The sequence below is a fragment of the Salmo salar genome, chromosome 15 (genome assembly GCF_965601325.2).
Source record: "Salmo salar chromosome 15, fSalSal1, whole genome shotgun sequence".
NCBI classification, from domain to species: domain Eukaryota; kingdom Metazoa; phylum Chordata; class Actinopteri; order Salmoniformes; family Salmonidae; genus Salmo; species Salmo salar.
In genome coordinates, this window is record NC_138305.1 from 30660511 (window position 1) to 30682207 (window position 21697).

General features: G+C 42.5%; 1 protein-coding gene across 2 annotated transcripts in view; it reads left to right on the top strand.

Annotated features, from left to right (window-relative positions):
* Nucleotides 1-21697, top strand: part of plekhg3 (pleckstrin homology and RhoGEF domain containing G3) — a 127875-nt gene that overhangs the window by 72135 nt on the left and 34043 nt on the right. For both annotated transcript variants that reach the window (XM_082961654.1, XM_014143856.3), the window contains 2 exons: nt 422-921; nt 17963-18063. In XM_082961654.1, coding sequence (XP_082817780.1) covers nt 422-921; nt 17963-18063 — 601 coding nt within the window. The remainder of the gene's footprint in view (nt 1-421; nt 922-17962; nt 18064-21697) is intronic.

Sequence of the window (21697 nt, forward strand, 5' to 3'; positions counted from 1 at the left end):
ATGCCTGGACAAGTAGCCATCTTATAAATTTACATTTACGTCATTTAGCAGACGCTCTTATCCAGAGCGACTTACAAATTGGGATACTGCACTGATTTACACCTCTATATATCTCTCTTCTTGATAGGAAACTTCAGTTGCTGTACGATGTCAATAAGGTCCATTAATGGTCCATTTCTGGTGAAGCAATCACAAGGAATCTTTGCTCTGCTATTTCTCAGTGAGGGACTTGTTCAGTTGATTGGTCAAGTGATGCCTAGCTCTTTACTCATCTTTGATTTTGCTTCAGAGAACTCGGGCGATATGTGATTTGTTGGATGAGCTTTTCCCACCACTGGATGACCAATCACAATGAATTCCACCAATATCAGTCAGAATGTACATAAGTTTTCCCTAACTCCCTGTCCTCTTCTCCTTCCAGAATCCCCCCGTTTGTCCACCGCCTCCATCAGTAGTAATGAGCGGGCACCCTCCGCCACGCCCTCCGACTGCTCTGACTTCCCCTCCGCTGGCCAGCGCCCAGTGAGCCTGGTCTCCACCTTGTCCTCGGGGTCCGGTTCGTCCCGGGACGACAGCCCCGCTCCGCCTCCACCTGGCGGCACCGTGCCCCCTACCGGAGACGACATCGACTTGGAGCTGAATCCTCCGGTTGGCGTCGGCGATCAGGACCGCCAGCACCTCGATACGGCGGACCCTTCTGGGGAAGGACTGGTCTCTCGTGGCGGGAAGTTCGACCAGCTTAACAACAACAACACTGCCACGCCCTCGCGGGCTGCCAGCACCCGCCACACGCCCCCGTTATCGCCCTTCGCAGCCATAACTATGGCACCCAACCCCAAGATCACCTACTTGGACCGGGTGGTCATGGAGATCATCGAGACGGAGCGCATGTACGTGAGGGATCTGCGCAGCATCGTGGAGGTACGTGACAAAGTATTCTCTCTGCTTTTAAAGCGCTCCCATGCATTGCACAGTCAAATTGACCTTGGTATTTGTTGTTTTGCCTGTACAGTTGCAGTGAAATGTCTTTATTGCAAAAGAGCTCAGTCAAAGTGTTGCCTATACAGAATTTGCCATTATCCCTCTATACACCACTGGTGGTCAAATCATAACAGTTCTGTGTATAGTGAGTAGGCTGTTTATGTGAAATATCACAATGAAAACTGATTTATGCACTCGCGGGTGTAGAAAAGGCTTGCGTGAGGGACACTGGCGGGCAGATGGTGTCGCAGTCCTGGGATGTTTGCCTGTGACAGGTGGGCTTTCTCCTCACAACCACTTAAACAGGTCACGCGATGGTCCAAGTCCCATTAGCACGCCCCCTCTGTCAAGCCAGTCCCATGATTGGTCTAAACTTAAGGCTAGGCGCAAACAGAAGGGCAACGAGAGGTCAGTCTGAAGGACAGTCTCAGATTTACTGTGTGTTGTGTCTAGGATGACAATGCTCATAAAATCACATTTTAAGGCATGTTTGTAAACCATTGCATTGTGTGGACCAAAGAGATTGACAATGTAAACAAGGGTCTTTCATATGGTCTCAAGTCGGGTGATTGGCTGGGCTATTCATAGATGGCTATGAGGATTTGGTTGTCGGCAGTAGGAAGGCCTCATGCTAAGATGAATCCTTCAATCTCAAGCAATTTGAGTAACTCCAAAAGAGCGTCGCTGGAGAGCTGTCATTCACTTAAATGGCAAATCCAGTTAGCGTGGTCAGATCAGTGCAGCGTAGGGGGCTTATAGCAGGTTTGTTTGTGTGTGAAAGAGACTGCAGCGCGAGCATGTGTTTCTTCTTCGCGTGTCAAGGCTTGTGACCACATTTAGCCACATGCCACTCTGTTTCAGCCAGTTCTCTCAACTGTATGGAACTGACTTGAACATTTTTACTTTTATCAATGACTTCTTATGAGTGGGTGGAGATAGGAATCCATGGATACCAGGTGTGACGTCACTGGGTTGACTATTATTAACCCTTTAAGTCTAATGCTGCGGGATCATCTCCTTACATAACAATGGGTCTTGACTGGAGGATCATGCCGGTCCTTAAGCAGACAATGTCTTTCTTCTTCCATACAGGACGCTGCATGTGGAGACTGTGTACATTATGCACTGCACAGAATGATTCATCAAACATAATCCAAATGTGACAACTTTGCAAACGCCATAAACTAGTGGGTGAACACGCACAGACGCAATAGTGTTTACAGACTGCTTTACTCATCTAATATGTATCTACTGTATTTTAGTCAATGCCACTCCGACATTGCTCAACCTAATAGTTATATATTTCTTAATTCCATTCTTTTACTTTTAGATGTGTGTATTGTTGTGAATTGTTAGATCCTAGCTCCAACAGTGCAGTAGTAACACAAGCATTTAGTTAGATACTACTGTTGGAGCTAGGAACACAAGCATTTAGTTAGATACTACTGTTGGAGCTAGGAACACAAGCATTTAGTTAGATACTACTGTTGGAGCTAGGAACACAAGCATTTAGTTAGATACTGCTGCACTGTTGGAGCTAGGAACACAAGCATTTAGTTAGATACTGCTGCACTGTTGGAGCTAGGAACACAAGCATTTAGTTAGATACTACTGCACTGTTGTAGCTAGGAACACAAGCATTTAGTTAGATACTACTGCACTGTTGTAGCTAGGAACACAAGCATTTAGTTAGATACTGCTGCACTGTTGGAGCTAGGAACACAAGCATTTAGTTAGATACTGCTGCACTGTTGGAGCTAGGAACACAAGCATTTTGCTACACCCACAATAACATCTTCCAAATCCAATTGTATTGGTCACATACACATGGTTAGCAGATGTTATTGGTCACATACACATGGTTAGCAGATGTTATTGGTCACATACACATGGTTAGCAGATGTTATTGGTCACATACACATGGTTAGCAGATGTTATTGTGAGTGTAGTGAAATGCTTATGCTTCTAGATTCAACAGTGCAGCAGTATCTAACAGGTAATATCTAACAAATTCCACAAAAAAAACTAATATCTAACAAAACCTAATATCTAACAAAACTAAGTAAAGGGATGGAATAAGAATATATAAATATATGGATGAGCAATGACCGAGCGGCATAGATGGTATAAAATACAGTATATAAATGTGTGTATGTGACCAATAAAATTTGATTTGATGCACGCGTACACACACCATGCTGGTATAGTGTTGTTACAAAGGAGTGTGCTCTGTTATTCCAGACCAGTTGTGGTTTAGACACACACATACACACACACACACACACACCACGCTCAAGCAGAACACTTACATACTGTACACACATACTATGCTTTTAACACACACTCATCCACACACTCACACCCATCAGTCAAGCAAATCCTGCTGAGAAAACGATTGTACAATGGCTGCTCACACACTCATTATATCATGCATGTCTTCCTCTCGATAATTGTGCTTTTTTTTTTTTTGCTAGACACGGTACTCTTAGAAATTGCAATCATATAAAAAATGTATTCCATGAATACCTAAATGAGTGAATATGTTTTCTCATCTTCCAATGATAAATGACATCTTGAAACTGTAGCACTGTTTCATTTTAAAGGACCAGGATGATACTCTGGAATGACTTATGTAGCTGACAACATACTAGAGCTGGGACGATAAACCGAAAATGATCGATACTGACCGAACCGACCATTATCAAGGACATTTTTACTGAAATCCATAATAACAAATACTATCCTTTACTAGAGGAAAGTGATGTTTCAAATAAAATAAGGGGACAATGATAGTCACAACATTTAAAGTACTGGTAGTTGTCTTACGATAGATAAAAAAAAAAATTGCACTTAAATTGATATGTATTTTTGTCCATATGGCGCAGCTCTACAACATACCATTCGTTACCATCACATTTAATTGAAGTAGTCGAGTCAGTGCTTTGCATTTCTTCGCTTTTTTTGGTCCTGAAATCCATTGGTTACTTGGTTTGGGTTGGAGTACTTGGTTGGGTTAGGGTTGGAGTACTTGATTGGGTTAGGGTTGGAGTACTTGATTGGGTTAGGGTTGGAGTACTTGATTGGGTTAGGGTTGGAGTACTTGGTTGGGTTAGGGTTGGAGTACTTGGTTGGGTTAGGGTTGGAGTACTTGATTGGGATTGGGTTAGGGTTGGAGTACTTGTTTGGGTTAGGGTTGGAGTACTTGATTGGGCTAGGGTTGGAGTACTTGATTGGGTTAGTGTTGGAGTACTTGATTGGGTTAGGGTTGGAGTACTTGATTGGGTTAGGGTTGGAGTACTTGGTTGGGTTAGGGTTGGAGTACTTGATTGGGTTAGGGTTGGAGTACTTGATTGGGTTAGGGTTGGAGTACTTGGTTGGGTTAGGGTTGGAGTACTTGGTTGGGTTAGGGTTGGAGTACTTGATTGGGATTGGGTTAGGGTTGGAGTACTTGATTGGGATTGGGTTAGGGTTGGAGTACTTGATTGGGCTAGGGTTGGAGTACTTGATTGGGTTAGGGTTGGAGTACTTGATTGGGTTAGGGTTGGAGTACTTGATTGGGTTAGGGTTGGAGTACTTGGTTGGGTTAGGGTTGGAGTACTTGATTGGGATTGGGTTAGGGTTGGAGTACTTGTTTGGGTTAGGGTTGGAGTACTTGATTGGGCTAGGGTTGGAGTACTTGATTGCTTGACAAAGTCATGAGTGCCCAAAAGGCGGCTATCCAGAATTAGACATTTAAAAAAAGAGCAAGATCCCTCTCAAGTAACTGATTTCTGTCTGTAGAAGAGCTCTCGGCTAACTTGACATGGTATTAGCGACCTTCAGGAACTCTGTATACAATCTCACATGTCATTTGCGTGGCAACTGATCCATTAACATAGTAAACCTATGAAAATACAGCTCAGAACCCCAGATTAGCCAATCAGGGTACAGAAATGACCCTCTCTCTGTCTCAACAGAGGTCATATGGTTGTTTTTTTTTTAATTCTTTTTTTTTATTTTACCAGGTAATTTCACCGAACACATTCTCATTGATGCAAAGTATCAATGACCCAAGTCTGCCTCAGAAGTAGTCCTATGTCTCATACTGTAGTTCCTGCACTGGGTAAAAGTTGCCTGTAGGCACAAGTCTAGGGTGAGCACCATCCCTCAATCCATTATGTGGGAAAATGCTAAACTGACCTTAAATTAGTGTCTCTAGGTGAAAGTTCCTCCTACTCCATGACCTTGACCCCACACTATACATCAATGCTCTAGCTCAGTATTTGCAAGTCAGGCTGAAAGTCTTTGTTAGCATGTTAGGCTGGAGTTGGTACTTGACTACCTCACAAGTAGAGGATCAGAAGCATCTGCTCAGACTTGTCATTATATCACTCTAATGTATCAATTCAATTTAACAGCTTTATTGGCATGGGAAACATATGTGAACATTTGCCAAAGCAGGTGAAGTAGATAATAAAAAAAGTGAAATAAACAATACAAATGAACAGTAAACATTACACTCACAGAAGTTCCAAAAGAATAAAGACATTTCAAATGTCATTATGTCTATACAGTTTTGTAACAATGTGCAAATAGTTGAAGTACAAAGGGGAAAATAAATAAACATAAATATGGGTTGTATTTACAATGGCGTTGGTCACTGGTTGCCCTTTTCTTGTGGCAACAGGTCACAAATATTGCTGCTGTGATGGCAAACTGTGGTATTTTACCCGGTAGGTAGGGGAGTTCATAAAAATTGTGTTTGTTTTCAAATACTTCGGATCTGTGTAATCTGAGGGAAATATGTGTCTCTAATATGGTCATACATTTAGCAGGAAGTGCAGCTCAGTTTCCACCTCATTTTGAGAGCCAGGTCTGCCTACGGCAGCCATTCTCAATAGCAAGGCTATGCTTACTGAGTCTGTACATAGTCAAAGCTTTCCTTAGGTTTGGGTCAGTCACAGTGGTCAGGTGTTCTGCCACAGTGTACTCTCTGTTTAGGGCCAAATAGCATTCTAGTTTGCTCAGTTGTTTTTTAAAATTCTTTCCAGTGTGTCAAGTAATTACGTATCTTTTTGTTTTCTCATGAGTTGGTTGAGTCTAATTGTGTTGCTGTCCTGGGGCTCTGTGAGGTCTGTTTATGTTTGTGAACAGAGCCCCAGGACCAGCTTGCTTAGGGGACTCTTCTCCAGGTTCATCTCTCTTATAGGGAATTTGGCGGCTCTTTTCTGGATTTTGATCATTAGCGGGTATCGGCCTAATTCTGCTCTGCATGTGTTATTTGGTGTTTTACATTGTACACGGAGGATATTTTTGCAGAATTCTGCATGCAGTGTCTCAATTTGGTGTTTGTCCCATTTTTGTGAATTCTTGGTTGGTGAGCGGACGCCAGACCTCACAACCAGAAAGGGCAATGGGTTCTATAACTGATTCTAGTATTTTTAGCCAGATCCTAATTGGTATGTCGAATTGTATGTTTCTTTTGATGGCATAGAAGTCCCTTCTTGCCTTGTCTCTCAGATCACTCACAGCTTTGTGGAAGTTACCTGTGGCGCTGATGTTTAGGCCGAGGTATGTATCGGTTTTTTTGTTTGCTCTAGGGCAATGGTGTCTTGATGGAATTTGTGTTTATGGTCCTGGCAACTGGATCTTTTTTGGAACACCATTATTTTTGTCTTACTGAGATTTAGGTCTGACAGAATCTGTGCAGAAGATCTAGGTGCTGCTGTCGGCCCTCCTTGGTTGGTGACAGAAGCACCAGATCATCAGCCAACAGTAGACATTTGACTTCAGATTCTAGTAGGGTGTTGCCGGGTGCTGCAGACTGTTACAGTATCTCTGACTTAACATTTGTTGACTTAATTGAAGAACCTGCTATCTGTGGTAACGTGCATGGGTTGATTTATGTGTGAAATGCACAAGACACCTTTTTACATTCTCTTCAAGCTTGAGTTGTTGGAGGATGCAAGGGAGGGCCTCTCTATAGATAACAAACAACAGAGGCAGGGTCCCTAAATCTATATAACTAACCACACAGCGCCAACCCTGAGCACTCCTATACTATCCACCCCTCCCCCCAAAAGATGACTTCCCAATCGTCCAGGATCTTACCTGACCATTCATTCAACCATAGAGAGAACCCATACTTACTACTCAGTATTTTCTCTCACAATTCCCTCTTTGACGTTTGTGGGTTTTGGTTGCTGGCCATGGTGCCTGGTTTGATTTTTCATTCGAGCCTCTTTAACCGGCTCAGAGATGTAAAACGATACATTGTACGTGCGCGGGTTTCGCATGAGCTGGAATTTCCCTGTGAACTTGGAAATGTTTTAGCAAAAGTATGCCTCGGTGAGGTAAATCCGTAAGATTGGAAAATGAGAGGTGTAACATAAAATCCGAAGTGGTGTTCCACATTCAGAGGAATGTTGACTTTTCCGTCGAAGCAGAAAGAACTGATTTCACCGTGGGCTTTAGTCCACGTAATAGTTTTGATGTGTGCTGTAAATGACATCTCCACTGACACCATTTCTCCACTGTATTTGATGAACGGATACCATAACCCCATTGGGGTGTGGATTGCCTCTGTATTCATTCGTTAAAATTCGTGATGAACGTTTTTGTTGAAATATGCTGACTCGTATACGTTTGCACCAAATAGGTCAGTGTATTCAGGCACGACTCCAACCACTACCCCACCCCATTATCCATTCAACCATTTGTAACAGGATCCTTCTCTGCCACGGTCGATTCAAACCAGTGTTCCCAACCATACAGCATACCCATTAAGCCACCGACATTAGTGCCAGCCTGGGATCGTCCAGTATTTTAGGTCTCTCGGAAGGTGGCATCAGTGAGCGACAGTAACTTAGCCCTCTGCTACACATCCATCCTTTCCATTGTTGGTCTGCATGCTCTTGTCCCATGAGCATTAATATGACAGAGAAGCAAGGAGAGAAGGAAACACTAAAACACTTCACTCCAGAAAGTTTGCTTCCTCCCATGAGGACTAGAGGTGAGGAAAACAAGTCCTCTCTCTCTCGTTCTCTCTCTCTCTCTCTCTCGTTCTCTCTCTCTCTCTCTCTCGTTCTCTCTCTCTCTCTCGTTCTCTCTCGCTCTCTCTCTCTCGCTCTCTCTCTCGTTCTCTCTCTCGTTCTCGCTCTCTCGTTCTCTCTCTCTCTCGCGTTCTCTCTCTCGCATTCTCTCTCATTCTCTCTCTCGCGTTCTCTCTCTTGCATTCTCTCTCATTCTCTCTCTCTCGTTCTTTCTTTCTCTCTTTCGTTCTTTCTCTTTCGTTATCGTTCTTTCTTTTGTGTGTGTGTGTGTGTGTGTGTGTGTGTGTGTGTGTGTGTGTGTGTGTGTGTGTGTGTGTACATCACCAGCATGTGTTGAATAGATGAGAGAAAGTAGTCCCGAAGGAGCAGGTTGTCTGATTTCAGAATGAGGAAAGCCTTGATTTACAGGGAGTAAGGGAAAAGGAGACCTCCCTCAGTGAGCCACCAGGGAAGAGTTGCAGACATTAAACAGAAGGAGGGCGCTAAACGATAACCGGTGATCAAGAAGGAAATCAAACTAAAACATAATGATATTACTATCTTGCTGTATTTCTTTTGGGGAAAGTAACTGTTTAGATACTAACAGTGTGGAGTGGTGTGTGTTGGATTTAGAAATGAAAGTGTAAATAGACGGCTGAACATTCTGAGCTAATCCTACATCTGAGGTCTGATCTGCTTTGCTGATTATACCTTGACTGCATTTCAGATCAACTGTAATCTAACATGCCTCCACCACAGCCTAGTTTACACTTGTTTGTGCCTACCTGCCCGAGTGGGTGGGTGTGTGTGCCCGTGTCAGTGTGTGTGTGTGTGTGTGTATGTATGTGTGTGTGTGTGTACCTGTGTGTGTACCTGTGTGTGTGTGTTTGTGTAAGTAAATTGGTACAGTACATACTGTAAGATAAACCTTGAGATCATGTGCGTCTGTTGAATAACACGTTTTGTGTATTTAAGAAGGATTAGGTAAGTGTGTTTTATTTTTTTTACATTTATTTATTTATTGAATATTCGAAACATACTGTTTACTTGCAGTGCAGTTGCTCAACAACTACATCATACCTGTCATCCAACAGATTCCCATTCAGAGCGACACGCATCCAGGGTCAATTCCCTGCTCAAGGGCATGTTGACTGATCTACCACCAGGCCAAAAAACATGAACCCGAACCCTCCAAGTCCCCCCCCCCCCACAGTTCCCCAATAGCAGTCCCTCCACCATTTGAGACCCCTCCCACAGCCCCCCCAGGAAGATAAATAAAAAATACAATGAATTCCATTCCCCACCCCCAAGAACCCCCCAATGCACCAACAACCAAGAGAATGAACTAAAGAGAAAAAAGTAAAAGACGGAAGAAAACAGCAAACAACAATACAAAATAAATGTAAAACAAAGGACATCAAGGAGAACTAAAACTATAACAGTAATGCCAACTGTATATGTGTGTGTGTGTGCATGTCTGGCACTATTACACGTATGTGTGTGTTCTTATATGTGTTTATTTGAATGAGAGTGTGTGTATATGCATGTGTGCATGTCTGGCACTATTACATGTATGTGTGTATTCTTATGTGTTTATTTGAATGAGAGTGTCTATATATGCATGTGTACAAACACCTGCACGGCATCAGCCTCAGGCAAACCGGCATTAGTTGTAAAAACACTGCCACTTCGTGTCATTCAAATGTACTTTTTAGTATGTTTTATTTAGACTTAAAAGTTTATTTTTTTATTTATTTTTAATCTTAGAATGATGGTCAATCTCCCACACAGCAACTCCACTCCCACTTGTCTCCAATTCCACATACCAACCGAGAAGGAAATCAAACTAAAACATATTGATATTACTATCTTGCTGTATTTCATGGAGGGAAAGTAACTGTTTAGATACTAACAGTGTGGAGTGGTGTGTGTTGGATTTAGAAATGAAAGTGTAAATAGACGGCTGAACATTCTGAGCTAATCCTACATCTGAGGTCTGATCTGCTTTGCTGATTATACCTTGACTGCATTTCAGATCAACTGTAATCTAACATGCCTCCACCACAGCCTAGTTTACACTTGTTTGTGCCTACCTGCCCGAGTGGGTGGGTGGGTGTGTGTTCCGTGTGTGTGTGTGTGTGTGTGTGTGTGTGTGCCCGTGTGTGTTTGTGTAAGTAAATTGGTACAGTACATACTGTAAGATAAACCTTGAGATCATGTGCGTCTGTTGAATAACACGTTTTGTGTATTTAAGAAGGATTAGGTAAGTGTGTTTATGGATAAGGGGAAATTTTCACACGTCAATGTGTAATGAACTATTCCAATGAAGATTTGCATTGGAAGATGAACACAGAGACTGAGGTACATGCACCCAGCCACCTGTGTGTTGTAAACAATAAGCTTTTGTTTAGTTTCATCTAACCTCAATTCACCTGACTGAACAATGTTGTGTGCTTCAAAAACCTGTTTTGGGCCTAGGTCATGGTACAACGAAACTCAAATGTTTAGACAACCGCCATGATGTACACAGTTGTTGAAGCATCTCTGTTCTCCCTTGTGTTCTCTGTTCACCTCGTATGATCCCTTGACCTGAGTTGACCACTTCGGTTACAGCGCATAGGAACTATCTGTTATTTATCCACGTTGAGTGTGCTATAATGACTGCATCCCATTCCCAGGAGGATTAACAAAATGCAGCATGTTAAGCCATAACATCACAGATCTAGTACAAAACCCCTCTCCGACGCTTGCTTACACTGAGTAAAGCGGATATCTTTTGCGCTCGCTTGCGCCAAGTTGGAAGCTGACTGTTATGTGGGCGCTAACTGTGTTATTTTGGTCAACCAGCATGATGATTACTGTCTTTTGTTCGGTGCGTTTTGAACTGCTAGACAAAAACGAGACATGTCAGATTTCACCATGCTGTTCACTCACGCCCTCTAGTGGATGGATGACTAACTGTTACACACACACACGACTCACGACACACACACACACACACACACACGACTCCACCCAACCGAATGACTATGGAAGTACTGGAACTGGAAGCTGGAGGGTCTCAGAGTATTTCTTTTGGCACAAAGTGGCATATCAATATTCAACACACACACACACACACACACACTTATGCTGTCACTTGCATATGTTATATTGTCTCATGACTAAGTTTAGATGCCAAAATAATCATTGAGGGTTTACAGTTATGAGATCAACCCAGACCCTAAAATAATGCTGACTAGTCAAGCAGTTTGCAGTCCCTTTTTTAAAAGTACAGATTTCAGTCTACGGACGCATGTATAACCCTGACAATAACATAGCAGTCCTGTCAATCATCATCCAGAGAATGGTACAGTAACTACAGTATGAATTTTCAAAACATACTTAAATGACATGTTATCAGTGTAACACGGAGTATCTCAGAATCATTCATGTTAGTTATGTTTGAACTTTGACATGTATTGGTTATATACACATGTAATTATTTTTCTAAAAATAGAGGCATTGAATCAAAAAAGTATTTAGGTACATAGACTTTATTAGTCAAAGTAGAAAAAGTAAAGAAATTAGGGGTTGTGTGTGTGTGTGTGTGGCGCTCACTCAGGTTGTTCAAATGTTCAGTGACGTGAGAAAGGAGGAGGGATGTAAAAAAAGGAAGGCTTGAAGGAGGGGTGGGAGGGGAGAAGTGATCTGGCATCTGCAGTTAGAAGAAAAGTTTCTGTCTGGCAGACTTTCACCCCCAATAGAGGACAATAGGAGAAGAGAAAATGGACATTAGTCTAATCAGGATGGAACTTTCTGTCTGTATTATTAGCTCTTTCAAGATATTAATGTCATTAGTGCTAACTTCGGGGACTAATTCTGAGCTACAAAACCCATAACTGTTTTGAGGTTCCCTAATGCACCATTTTTTTTTTTTTTTACATTGGTTTCAAATAAACCTTAACCAATTTCACTACCTCAGAAGTTTCAGCGCTACATTTACCTTCATGTTGTCTGATTCTGGCAGTTAATTTGCACCCTTCAAGAGAATCTACTTTGTAATAATATGTGAAATGCTCAAATGACGCACACTTATTCAACAGGAGGTCAAACCTTGAGAATTGTACCTGTTTTGGATAGGGTTGGGTGTTGGATTTCTCCATCTTCTGTTGCCTCTTGGCCTGCTTCTTCTGGGACTTTTCCCTTTGGCTCCTTAACCATTCCTCCTCTACCTTCTTTCGTTCCTCCATTGCCCTCAGCAGCTTGGCCCTTTTTTTCTGCTCAAACATAGCACAGGTCATGCCTGTGTCTAAATTGCCTTTGATGACCAACTGGTCCCCTTTCTTTTCCTCGTTTACGAAGGTCTTCTTGATCTTTGTCTCGTGGTTTTGTCTTACTATTTTGTTCAGCCAGTACACCGCCCTTCTGCACTTGCTGTTTTTGATGAACGCTTTTTTTTCTGCCTCATCTTGGAAGTCCTTCTCCTCTTCGTCACTGGTCTCGGTCTGGAGGCTGGAGCAATCTGAGCCCTCTGGCTCCTCCTCTTCTTCCTCCTCTTCTTCCTCTCTCGCTTCATCTTCATCCACCAGGAACTGTTTGTGGTTCTTCTTCAGTTCCGCAATGATCTTCTGACGTTCGATCTCAAAGGCCTCGGCCTGAGCCTTCTGCTCAGCTTTCTCGGCCTGAGCCTTCTGCTCAGCTTTCTCGGCCTGAGCCTTCTGCTCAGCTTTCTCGGCCTGAGCCTTCTGCTCAGCTTTCTCGGCCTGAGCCTTCTGCTCAGCTTTCTCGGCCTGAGCCTTCTGCTCAGCTTTCTCGGCCTGAGCCTTCTGCTCAGCTTTCCCGGCCTGAGCCCTCTGCTCGGCTTCCTCTGCCTCCGTGAGGAGCCTCTGCTTGGCCTCTTCGATCTCCGATGAAGGGACAATCCTCCCCTTGTAGACAACATCAACATCGATCCATTCGTTGTCATCAAGCTCGATGTCCATCACTATACATTGAGCCTTGGCAGCCATCTCAGGCTCTGAATCCTGGTTGGGCTCCGGAGCTTGGTCAGTCTGGGTCTGGAGCCAGGACTGTGGTGTGAGGTCGGCCTGGGGCCTGGGCTTGCACACGATGAGTCCTCGGGGCTCCGGCGCAGCCTGATCACCCTCCATCTGTAGCTCTGTCAGGCTCTGGGCTCTCATTCTCTCATTCGCTTTCTGTAATTCAAAATGGTAATACTAAATTAACAACAATTGCAATTACGAACACTATTCTGCTATTCAATAATAATCATCGTAATACTCATGTAAAGTCATTACCATTGTTATTGTCATCATATAACGTCATATATCATCTTGGTAATGTCTGCCTTGCCTGCCATCTTAGCATCTCAAACTGTTGTTGATGCTCTCTACCAGCTTTCATGATCCTCGTCTGTCTCAGCTGGAGATCACGGTCTTTCAGGTTTTGATCCTCCCTGCATATGGCCTTGAAACACTCAATTTCAGCATTTTTCTTCCTCTCAGTCTCTTGAATAGCTTCCTGTAGTCGTCCTTCAAACTCCTCTTCCATATTCTTTCTAAGGCGCATCTCTATCTTCCTTTTGATTTGTTTGAGTTTCTCCAACTGTCCTTCTTTCATCTTCCCTAGCTCTTCCTCCAACTCTGTTCTTCTGTTGGTCTCCTCCTGGATCATGGTCCTGGCCCTCTCAACCAGCTGAGTCCTTTGCTCTCGCTCTTTCTTGACCTTATTTTTGCACCTCTCCAGAAGGCTTTGCACGGCCTCCTGAGCCTGCTCTGCTTCTTCCTCCTCCATCCGGCAGAGCTTATCTTTTAGAAGCTGATTCTCGGTCTCTCTCTCCTCCCACCTCCTCTCCATTTCTTTATGGAGTACAATATTGCACCTCTCCTTGGTGCTCTCTGCTCTCTTTGACCCATCCTCTCTTTTATCCGTGAGTCCTCTCTGACCTTTGATCCTTAGGTCAGGACTGCTCGATTCATTTGCCATTCTTCTAACAGGAGTAACAGAACATATACAGTACCATTCAAACGTTTGGACACACTTACTCATTCAAGGGTTTTTCTTTATTTTTGTTATTTTCTACATTGTAGAGTAATAGTGAAGACATCAAAACTATGAAATAACACATATGGAATCATGTAGTAACCAAAAAAGTGTTAAACAAATCTAAATATATTTGAGATTTTTCAAAGTAGCCACCCTTTGCCTTGATGACAGCTTTGCACACCCTTGGCATTCTTTCAACCAGCTTCATGAGGTAGTCACCTGGAATGCATTTTCCCACGGGGGGCCAGTACAATTTATATTTTTTTAAATGCATGAAATGAAATGTATGCATTCACTACTGTAAGTCGCTCTGGATAAGAGCGTCTGCTAAATGACTAAAATGTAAAATGTAAAAAATGTGCCTTGTTAAAAGTCATTTGTGGAATGTATTTCCTTCTTAATGCGTTTGAGCCAATCAGTTGTGTTGTGACAAGGTAGGGGTGGGTATACAGAAGATAGCCCTATTTGGTAAAATACCAAGTCCATATTATGGCAAGAACAGCTCAAATAAGCAAAGAGAAACAGTCCTTCATTACTTACATTTTATTTATTTAACCCTTATTTTACCAGGTAAGTTGACTGAGAACATATTCTCATTTACAGCAACAACCTGGGGAATACTTACAGGGGAGAGAAGGTGGGATGAATCAGCCAATTGTAAGCTAGGTATGATTAGGTGACCGTGATGGTATGAGGGCCAGATCGGGAATTTAGCCAGGACACCGGGGTTAACACCCCTACCCTTATGATAAGTGCCATGGGATTGTTAGTGACTCCCGTTTAACATCCCATCTGAAAGACAACACCCTACACAGGGCAATGTCCCCAATCACTGCCCTGGGGCATTGGGATATTTTTTTTTTTACTTTTAGGAAAGGGTGCCTGCTACTGGCCCTTCAACACCACTTCCAGCAGCATCTTATCTCCCATCCAGGGACCAACCAGGACCAACCCTGTTTAGCTTCAGAAGTAAGCCAACAGTGGGATGCAGGGTGGTATGCTGCTGGCCCAAAAGACATGGTCAGTCAATCTGGAACATTTCAAGAACTTTGAAAGTGCAGTCGCAAAAACCATCAAGCACTATGATGAAACTGGCACTCATGAGGACTGCCACAGGAAAGGAAGACCCAGAGTTACCTCTGCTGCAGCGGATAAGTTCATTAGAGTTAACTGCACCTCAGATTACACCCCAAATAAGTTCTTCACAGAGTTCAAGTAACACACATCTCAACACCAATTGTTCAGAGGAGACGGCGTAAATCAGGCCTTCATTGTCGAATTGCTGCAAAGAAACCACTACTAAAGGACACCAATAATAAGAAGAGACTTGCTTGGGCCAAGAAACACGAGCAATGGACATTAGACCAGTGGAAATCTGTCCTTTGGTCTGATGAGTCCAAATTTGAGATTTTTGCTTCCAACCGCCGTGTCTTTGTGAGACGCAGAGTAGGTGAACAGATTATCTCCGCATGTGTGGTTCCCACCCTGAAGCATGGAGGAGGAGGTGTGGGGGTGCTTTGCTGGTGACTGTCTGTGATTTATTTAGAATTCAAGGCACACTTAACCAGCATGGCTACCACAGCTTTCTGCAGCAAAATGTCATCCCATCTGGTTTGCACTTAGTGGGACTATCATTTTTTTTTTCAACAGGACAATGACCCAACACACCTCCAGGCTGTGTAAGGAATATTTGACCAAGAAGGAGAGTGATGGTGCTGCATCAGATGACCTGGCCTCTACAATCACCCGACCTCAACCCAATGTAGATGGTTTGGAATGAGTGAAGGAAAAGCAGCTACCAAGAAAATAGTAAAAATAGAGAAAAAACCTTGAATGAGTAGGTGTCCAGACATTTGACTGGTACTGTAAATACAACACTTCCAGAACATATATGCTAAATACATAATTCACACAAGACACACATCCCATGTATCTTATTCCATAGAGAGAGAATGCAAAGAACACAATCATCACCAAGAGCCTATGAGCAGTTCTACAGTATACATGTACGAATAACGAGCCCCGCCTCTAACCTAAACTTTGACCTCTGTGACCACACCCACATTCTGATTGGTTCTTTCCTCATATGAATCATTTGCTTGGAGAGACCGTTTCTTTACACTAGCCATTGTTCTCTAAACCAACTATCTTTCTTTACAAGTAGTTGAATTATTAAAACACGTAATGTAACCACAAATCTATCTGTTTCCTATTTATCCAGTAGTCGAGTTTTAATAAGACAGTGAAGACATTTCTACTCACCACCATCCAGTCACTCCAACTAGCTCTCTGTGACCTGAATCAGTAATGGATTTGGGATTTTGTATGTTTGACCTCATGACAACGCATTGTGATGTCATTCTAATGTCATGCCTACACTGACCAGCTGAGCATCACAATCGAGTCCTGTATACTGCCCCATTGAATTACATAGAAAACAATTGAATAGGATTTGTATGCACTGCCACCTTAACAGTTAGGCCTAATCAGAGACAAATATTTGCCTGCTGTACACTGTATACACATATACAGCTGAGGCAAGCGCACCACTTTTTTAGTTTTGGTTATATTTTAAATGTGCTTTCATGGGTTGCATGAATGCTAGTATACTTTATCATGGCATTTCCCAATGACCAGTATAGAATGTTTTTTTTTAATTTGTAGTTTTTAAATCACTAGCTACCTTTTTCTTATTTTAGTCACTGGTGAAAATTATTGCAAATGTTCAGATAACTGCGTATAAAGAGCTAATAAAAATCCTCAAATAAAACAGACTATGGTTGTGCACTACCAGACTATATAGTACACTACCTTTGACCAGAGCCCTGTGGGCCGTCCCGGATAAAATGTAGTGCGCTATTTAGGAGAGAGGGTGCCATTTGGGACATAGCGTTAAGGTATTACTGAAGTCAGGTGAAGGTACTTACCAACGCATAGAGATCATATTGTATTACTCTTAAGTATTCTAATTCCTAATTCTATGTACCAACGGCCCTCTGTCACTCAAGAATCAGTACTGGTGGATTTGGGCTTTTATACCCTTTCCTGCATTGTGACGTCATGCCTATGTCTGTGATGTCATGCTTACAGTGACGCACATTCCACAGTTAGCCATACTCATACAGAAATGTCTCTATTTTTGCAACAAGACTTTTCCTGTATTTCTGTCTTCCCTAAGTTATTGTGTTACAGGTATATCATACTGCACATACTTATCAGAGACCGTGAGATGTCCCTGATACACCCCCATCCTTTGTTTCTCATAGAAACAGAATGCAAACACCACAGAGATACATGAAGAAAAGTGTGACAAAAGTACAAACCAAATCATCTATTTTATTTAACTAGGCAAGTCAGTCAAGAACAAATTCTTATTTTCAATGACAGCCTTTTCAATAACTGCCTTGTTCAGGGGCAGAGCGACAGATTTGTACCTTGTCAGCTCGGGGATTCGAACTTGCAACCTTTCGTTTACTAGTCCAACACTCTAACCACTAGGCTACCTGCTCTAACCACTAGGCTACACTGCCGCCCCCATATGCTTGAGGTACTATCTATATGTGGCTCCGATTTTCCCCAAAATGTCCAGAAAGTACCCGTTCTTACCAAGTCATTTATACCAAATAAATCCCAGTGGTAATAGGACATTAAAACAAAGCGTTATGATTTGATAGGTGTCCATAGCTCTTTGAAAATACGCGAAAAAAGTAGCACTCGTGGGTTTTCAAGACTAGGTGTGAACATGTTTCACGAACAAGGAGCTAGTTAGACTTTATTTAGTAGATAGTGTGTGGACCTAAAATGTTCAGTGATGAAAAGTGGGAAGTCCATACTAAAATGTAGGAATAAAAGTAAATTAATCCACTTTTTTTGGGGGGGGGGGACTTTTGCGTCATGATGTAGTCAGGTGAATTGTGACTGAGGTGTAACTGTCTGCCTTGCAGGACTACCTGGCCCACATCATCGACCAGGCAGACCTACCCATTAGACCAGAACAGGTGTGTGCCCTGTTTGGAAACATTGAGGACATCTATGAGTTCAACAGGTGAGCCGCTGACTAACTCATTTCTCTTATCCTTGTGAGGATGTAGTGATTTACTGTACGAAGGAGTGAACGACTGAATGAAGGAATGAGTGAGTTACACACGGATTAACACGATTTACATTGTGTAGGCAATTCTATTGAACTATTGATGAAACTATTGTGTCCTTAACACAACACAAGTTAGGATTCTCAGAGTCAAAGTCACGTTCATTAAATATTTACAAGAGGAGAGTTTCAGAAATGATGTGCCTGATTTGATGGGTGAAATTGCTCTCGTGGAAATGTTGTTTGCTGAGCTTGGAAGACCACGTTAACGATTATGGATTTGATGTTGGCGTTTAGGGCACACATTAACACGCATGCCTGCATGCGCACGCCACACACACACACACACACACACACACACACACACACAGACACACGTTCTTTGCACGTCTCGCTCCAGTATACAATGAAACAGCATATTTACTCGGTTACACTTTTGTGACAGGCTACCACTCTCATCATTTGTCATCAATGGTTTGTACACCACGGTTGGTTCATGGTGCTGGGGAGCAGTTTACAGAAGGCCCGCCTGTGTTGACAGTGGTCCTTTGTGCTCTGAAAGGCCCAATTGTATTAGTGTGTCAGATCTAGAGCCAGAGGCCCACAGAGGCCTATCACAGAGAGAGATCTGGGTTGCAAGTGAACAGGCGCCAAGTCCTGTGTTTAGGAAAAATAAATAATTTAGCCACACTGCCTCCCAAAACAATGTCTGTGGGCACACACACATACAAATAGCTACTCTCTCGTCCTCTTATTCACTGAAGCATCTGAACACCAAAAGCTGTGTGCTAAAGATAGCTGGCCTCATGACCAGTAATGTCACCACACTCCTACTGTTTGTTAGTGGTGGGTCGTGTCCAGGCCACCCACCTCACTACCCACTGCTATCCTACAGTGCCTGAGATTGGAGAGTCCCATCTATGCTCCAGCATCCACAACAATGTGTGTTAGTGGTGGGTCCTGTCCTTTTTAACTTTGATTTACGATGGCATGCAATACTCCCTGAAGTCAGAGCTGGTACACCGATAGCCTGCCCTTTTCCCTACTACTGCAGTAGCACTGAAGACGTCTGTCATTAAGGAAGCACAATGCAAATGGCTTTATATTCATTGGCCAAACTACATGTTTCTTTTTCGAATGTCATCTAACGAAAGTCATCATTGCTAGCCCCAGGGTCACTGGAATAAAATACAAAACCACACTGGAGTATTTGAATGAGGTGTAGCACCAAAATAAGCATTTTCTAGCCCTGCCTATTGAGAAGAAGTAGGATCATTCAGTGGCATTTTAGTCAGGGTCACTGTTCAGAGGCCTTTATACACAGTCGAGTACATCCTCTAACAACTTTGGTGGTGTACTGTATATAAGTATTGCACCGAGCCAGCAAATCAAGATGGATGAATATTTGTTCAGTTCTAGGCAGACTGGTATAGATGATAAACTCTATGAATATCATTGCACAGTTGCACTTCCTACCTAATAATTATTTTGTAGAGTGGCTGGCTCATAAGAAAGCACCTGAAATAAAGTGTCTGGAATCTGTTTGACAAGGGATTGAGAGGCTCGCACACGGAATATTGCTGCTCACTAGCCTCGTACCACCATCCTGATCTGGCGAGCTTACATTCTGTTTCTCTACACGGATATGTGAAGTGAAACTAAACAAGAACGCAGCGGTCAGGAGGGTCGATCAGGAAAAGGCTTCTGTGTACAGGCCTCTCAATCCTTCATCTCAGTGATATATTTTTTGCCCAGTACTGGTTTTCAGGATGTACCTATATATTACCCCCCCCCTTTATCCGTGGTATTTGTGTGATACCATCACCCTATGTATCTTCCTTTCACAGGAATCTAGTACATGGGGTGTGCTGTATTAGGGATGGCTATTTGTCATGTTTTGACTCTTCGAGTACTCACATTATTCATTTGTTTGTACTTTTTGTTTAGAACATAAGACCCGCAATGGAAAAAATATATGCACATTTATCTATATGCCAACAGATCGCAACAATGCCTAATTTATCACAACCATTACAGATAACAAATCCTCATTGCTAAAGTGCCCCATATATATATTCAGTCAATAAAAAAGCAAGTGCCATTTAAGATTCATTTATTGAAACTGTAATATCAACTGGTTATTGTTTTCTATGATATACTATCTACAAAAAGGCAGTAAACTCAGCAGTGGTGCTTGATTGTAGACGCCTGTGGCTGTGCAATATACTGTTTGAATGTGTAAAGTTGTGCCTGCTATAGTTATGTAGGGCTGTGACGATACCAGTATCGCAATCATTTTTCCATGGCAAAAATGTAAACGAAGCAGACAAAACTATTTGGTCCTTTAAAAACCTGCTATATGTAAAATATTGTGTTATGCTATAACTTGGAAAATAAATACATGTGACTCTGGATGACAACATAATGATGTTTGTTTCCAACATTAGGGCTGTTTTCCTAAAGAAGTTAAATCCACTTCATGTTTTGCTTCCTTGCCACAATGCTGATGAGTATCGCGATACTGGTATCGTCCCGGCCCTACAGTTATATATGTTATATATCGTCCCGGCCCTACAGTTATATATGTTATATATCGTCCCGGCCCTACAGTTATATATGTTATATATCGTCCCGGCCCTACAGTTATATGTGTTATATATCGTCCCGGCCCTACAGTTATATGTGTTATATATCGTCCCGGCCCTACAGTTATATATGTTATATATCGTCCCGGCCCTACAGTTATATATGTTATATATCGTCCCGGCCCTACAGTTATATATGTTATATATCGTCCCGGCCCTACAGTTATGTGTGTTATATATCGTCCCGGCCCTACAGTTATATGTGTTATATATCGTCCCGGCCCTACAGTTATATATGTTATATATCGTCCCGGCCCTACAGTTATATATGTTATATATCGTCCCGGCCCTACAGTTATATATGTTATATATCGTCCCGGCCCTACAGTTATATATGTTATATATCGTCCCGGCCCTACAGTTATATATGTTATATATCGTCCCGGCCCTACAGTTATATGTGTTATATATCGTCCCGGCCCTACAGTTATATGTGTTATATATCGTCCCGGCCCTACAGTTATATATGTTATATATCGTCCCGGCCCTACAGTTATATATGTTATATATCGTCCCGGCCCTACAGTTATATATGTTATATATCGTCCCGGCCCTACAGTTATATATGTTATATATCGTCCCGGCCCTACAGTTATATGTGTTATATATCGTCCCGGCCCTACAGTTATATGTGTTATATATCGTCCCGGCCCTACAGTTATATATGTTATATATCGTCCCGGCCCTACAGTTATATGTGTTATATATCGTCCCGGCCCTACAGTTATATATGTTATATATCGTCCCGGCCCTACAGTTATGTGTGTTATATATCGTCCCGGCCCTACAGTTATATGTGTTATATATCGTCCCGGCCCTACAGTTATGTGTGTTATATATCGTCCCGGCCCTACAGTTATGTGTGTTATATATCGTCCCGGCCCTACAGTTATATATGTTATATATCGTCCCGGCCCTACAGTTATATATGTTATATATCGTCC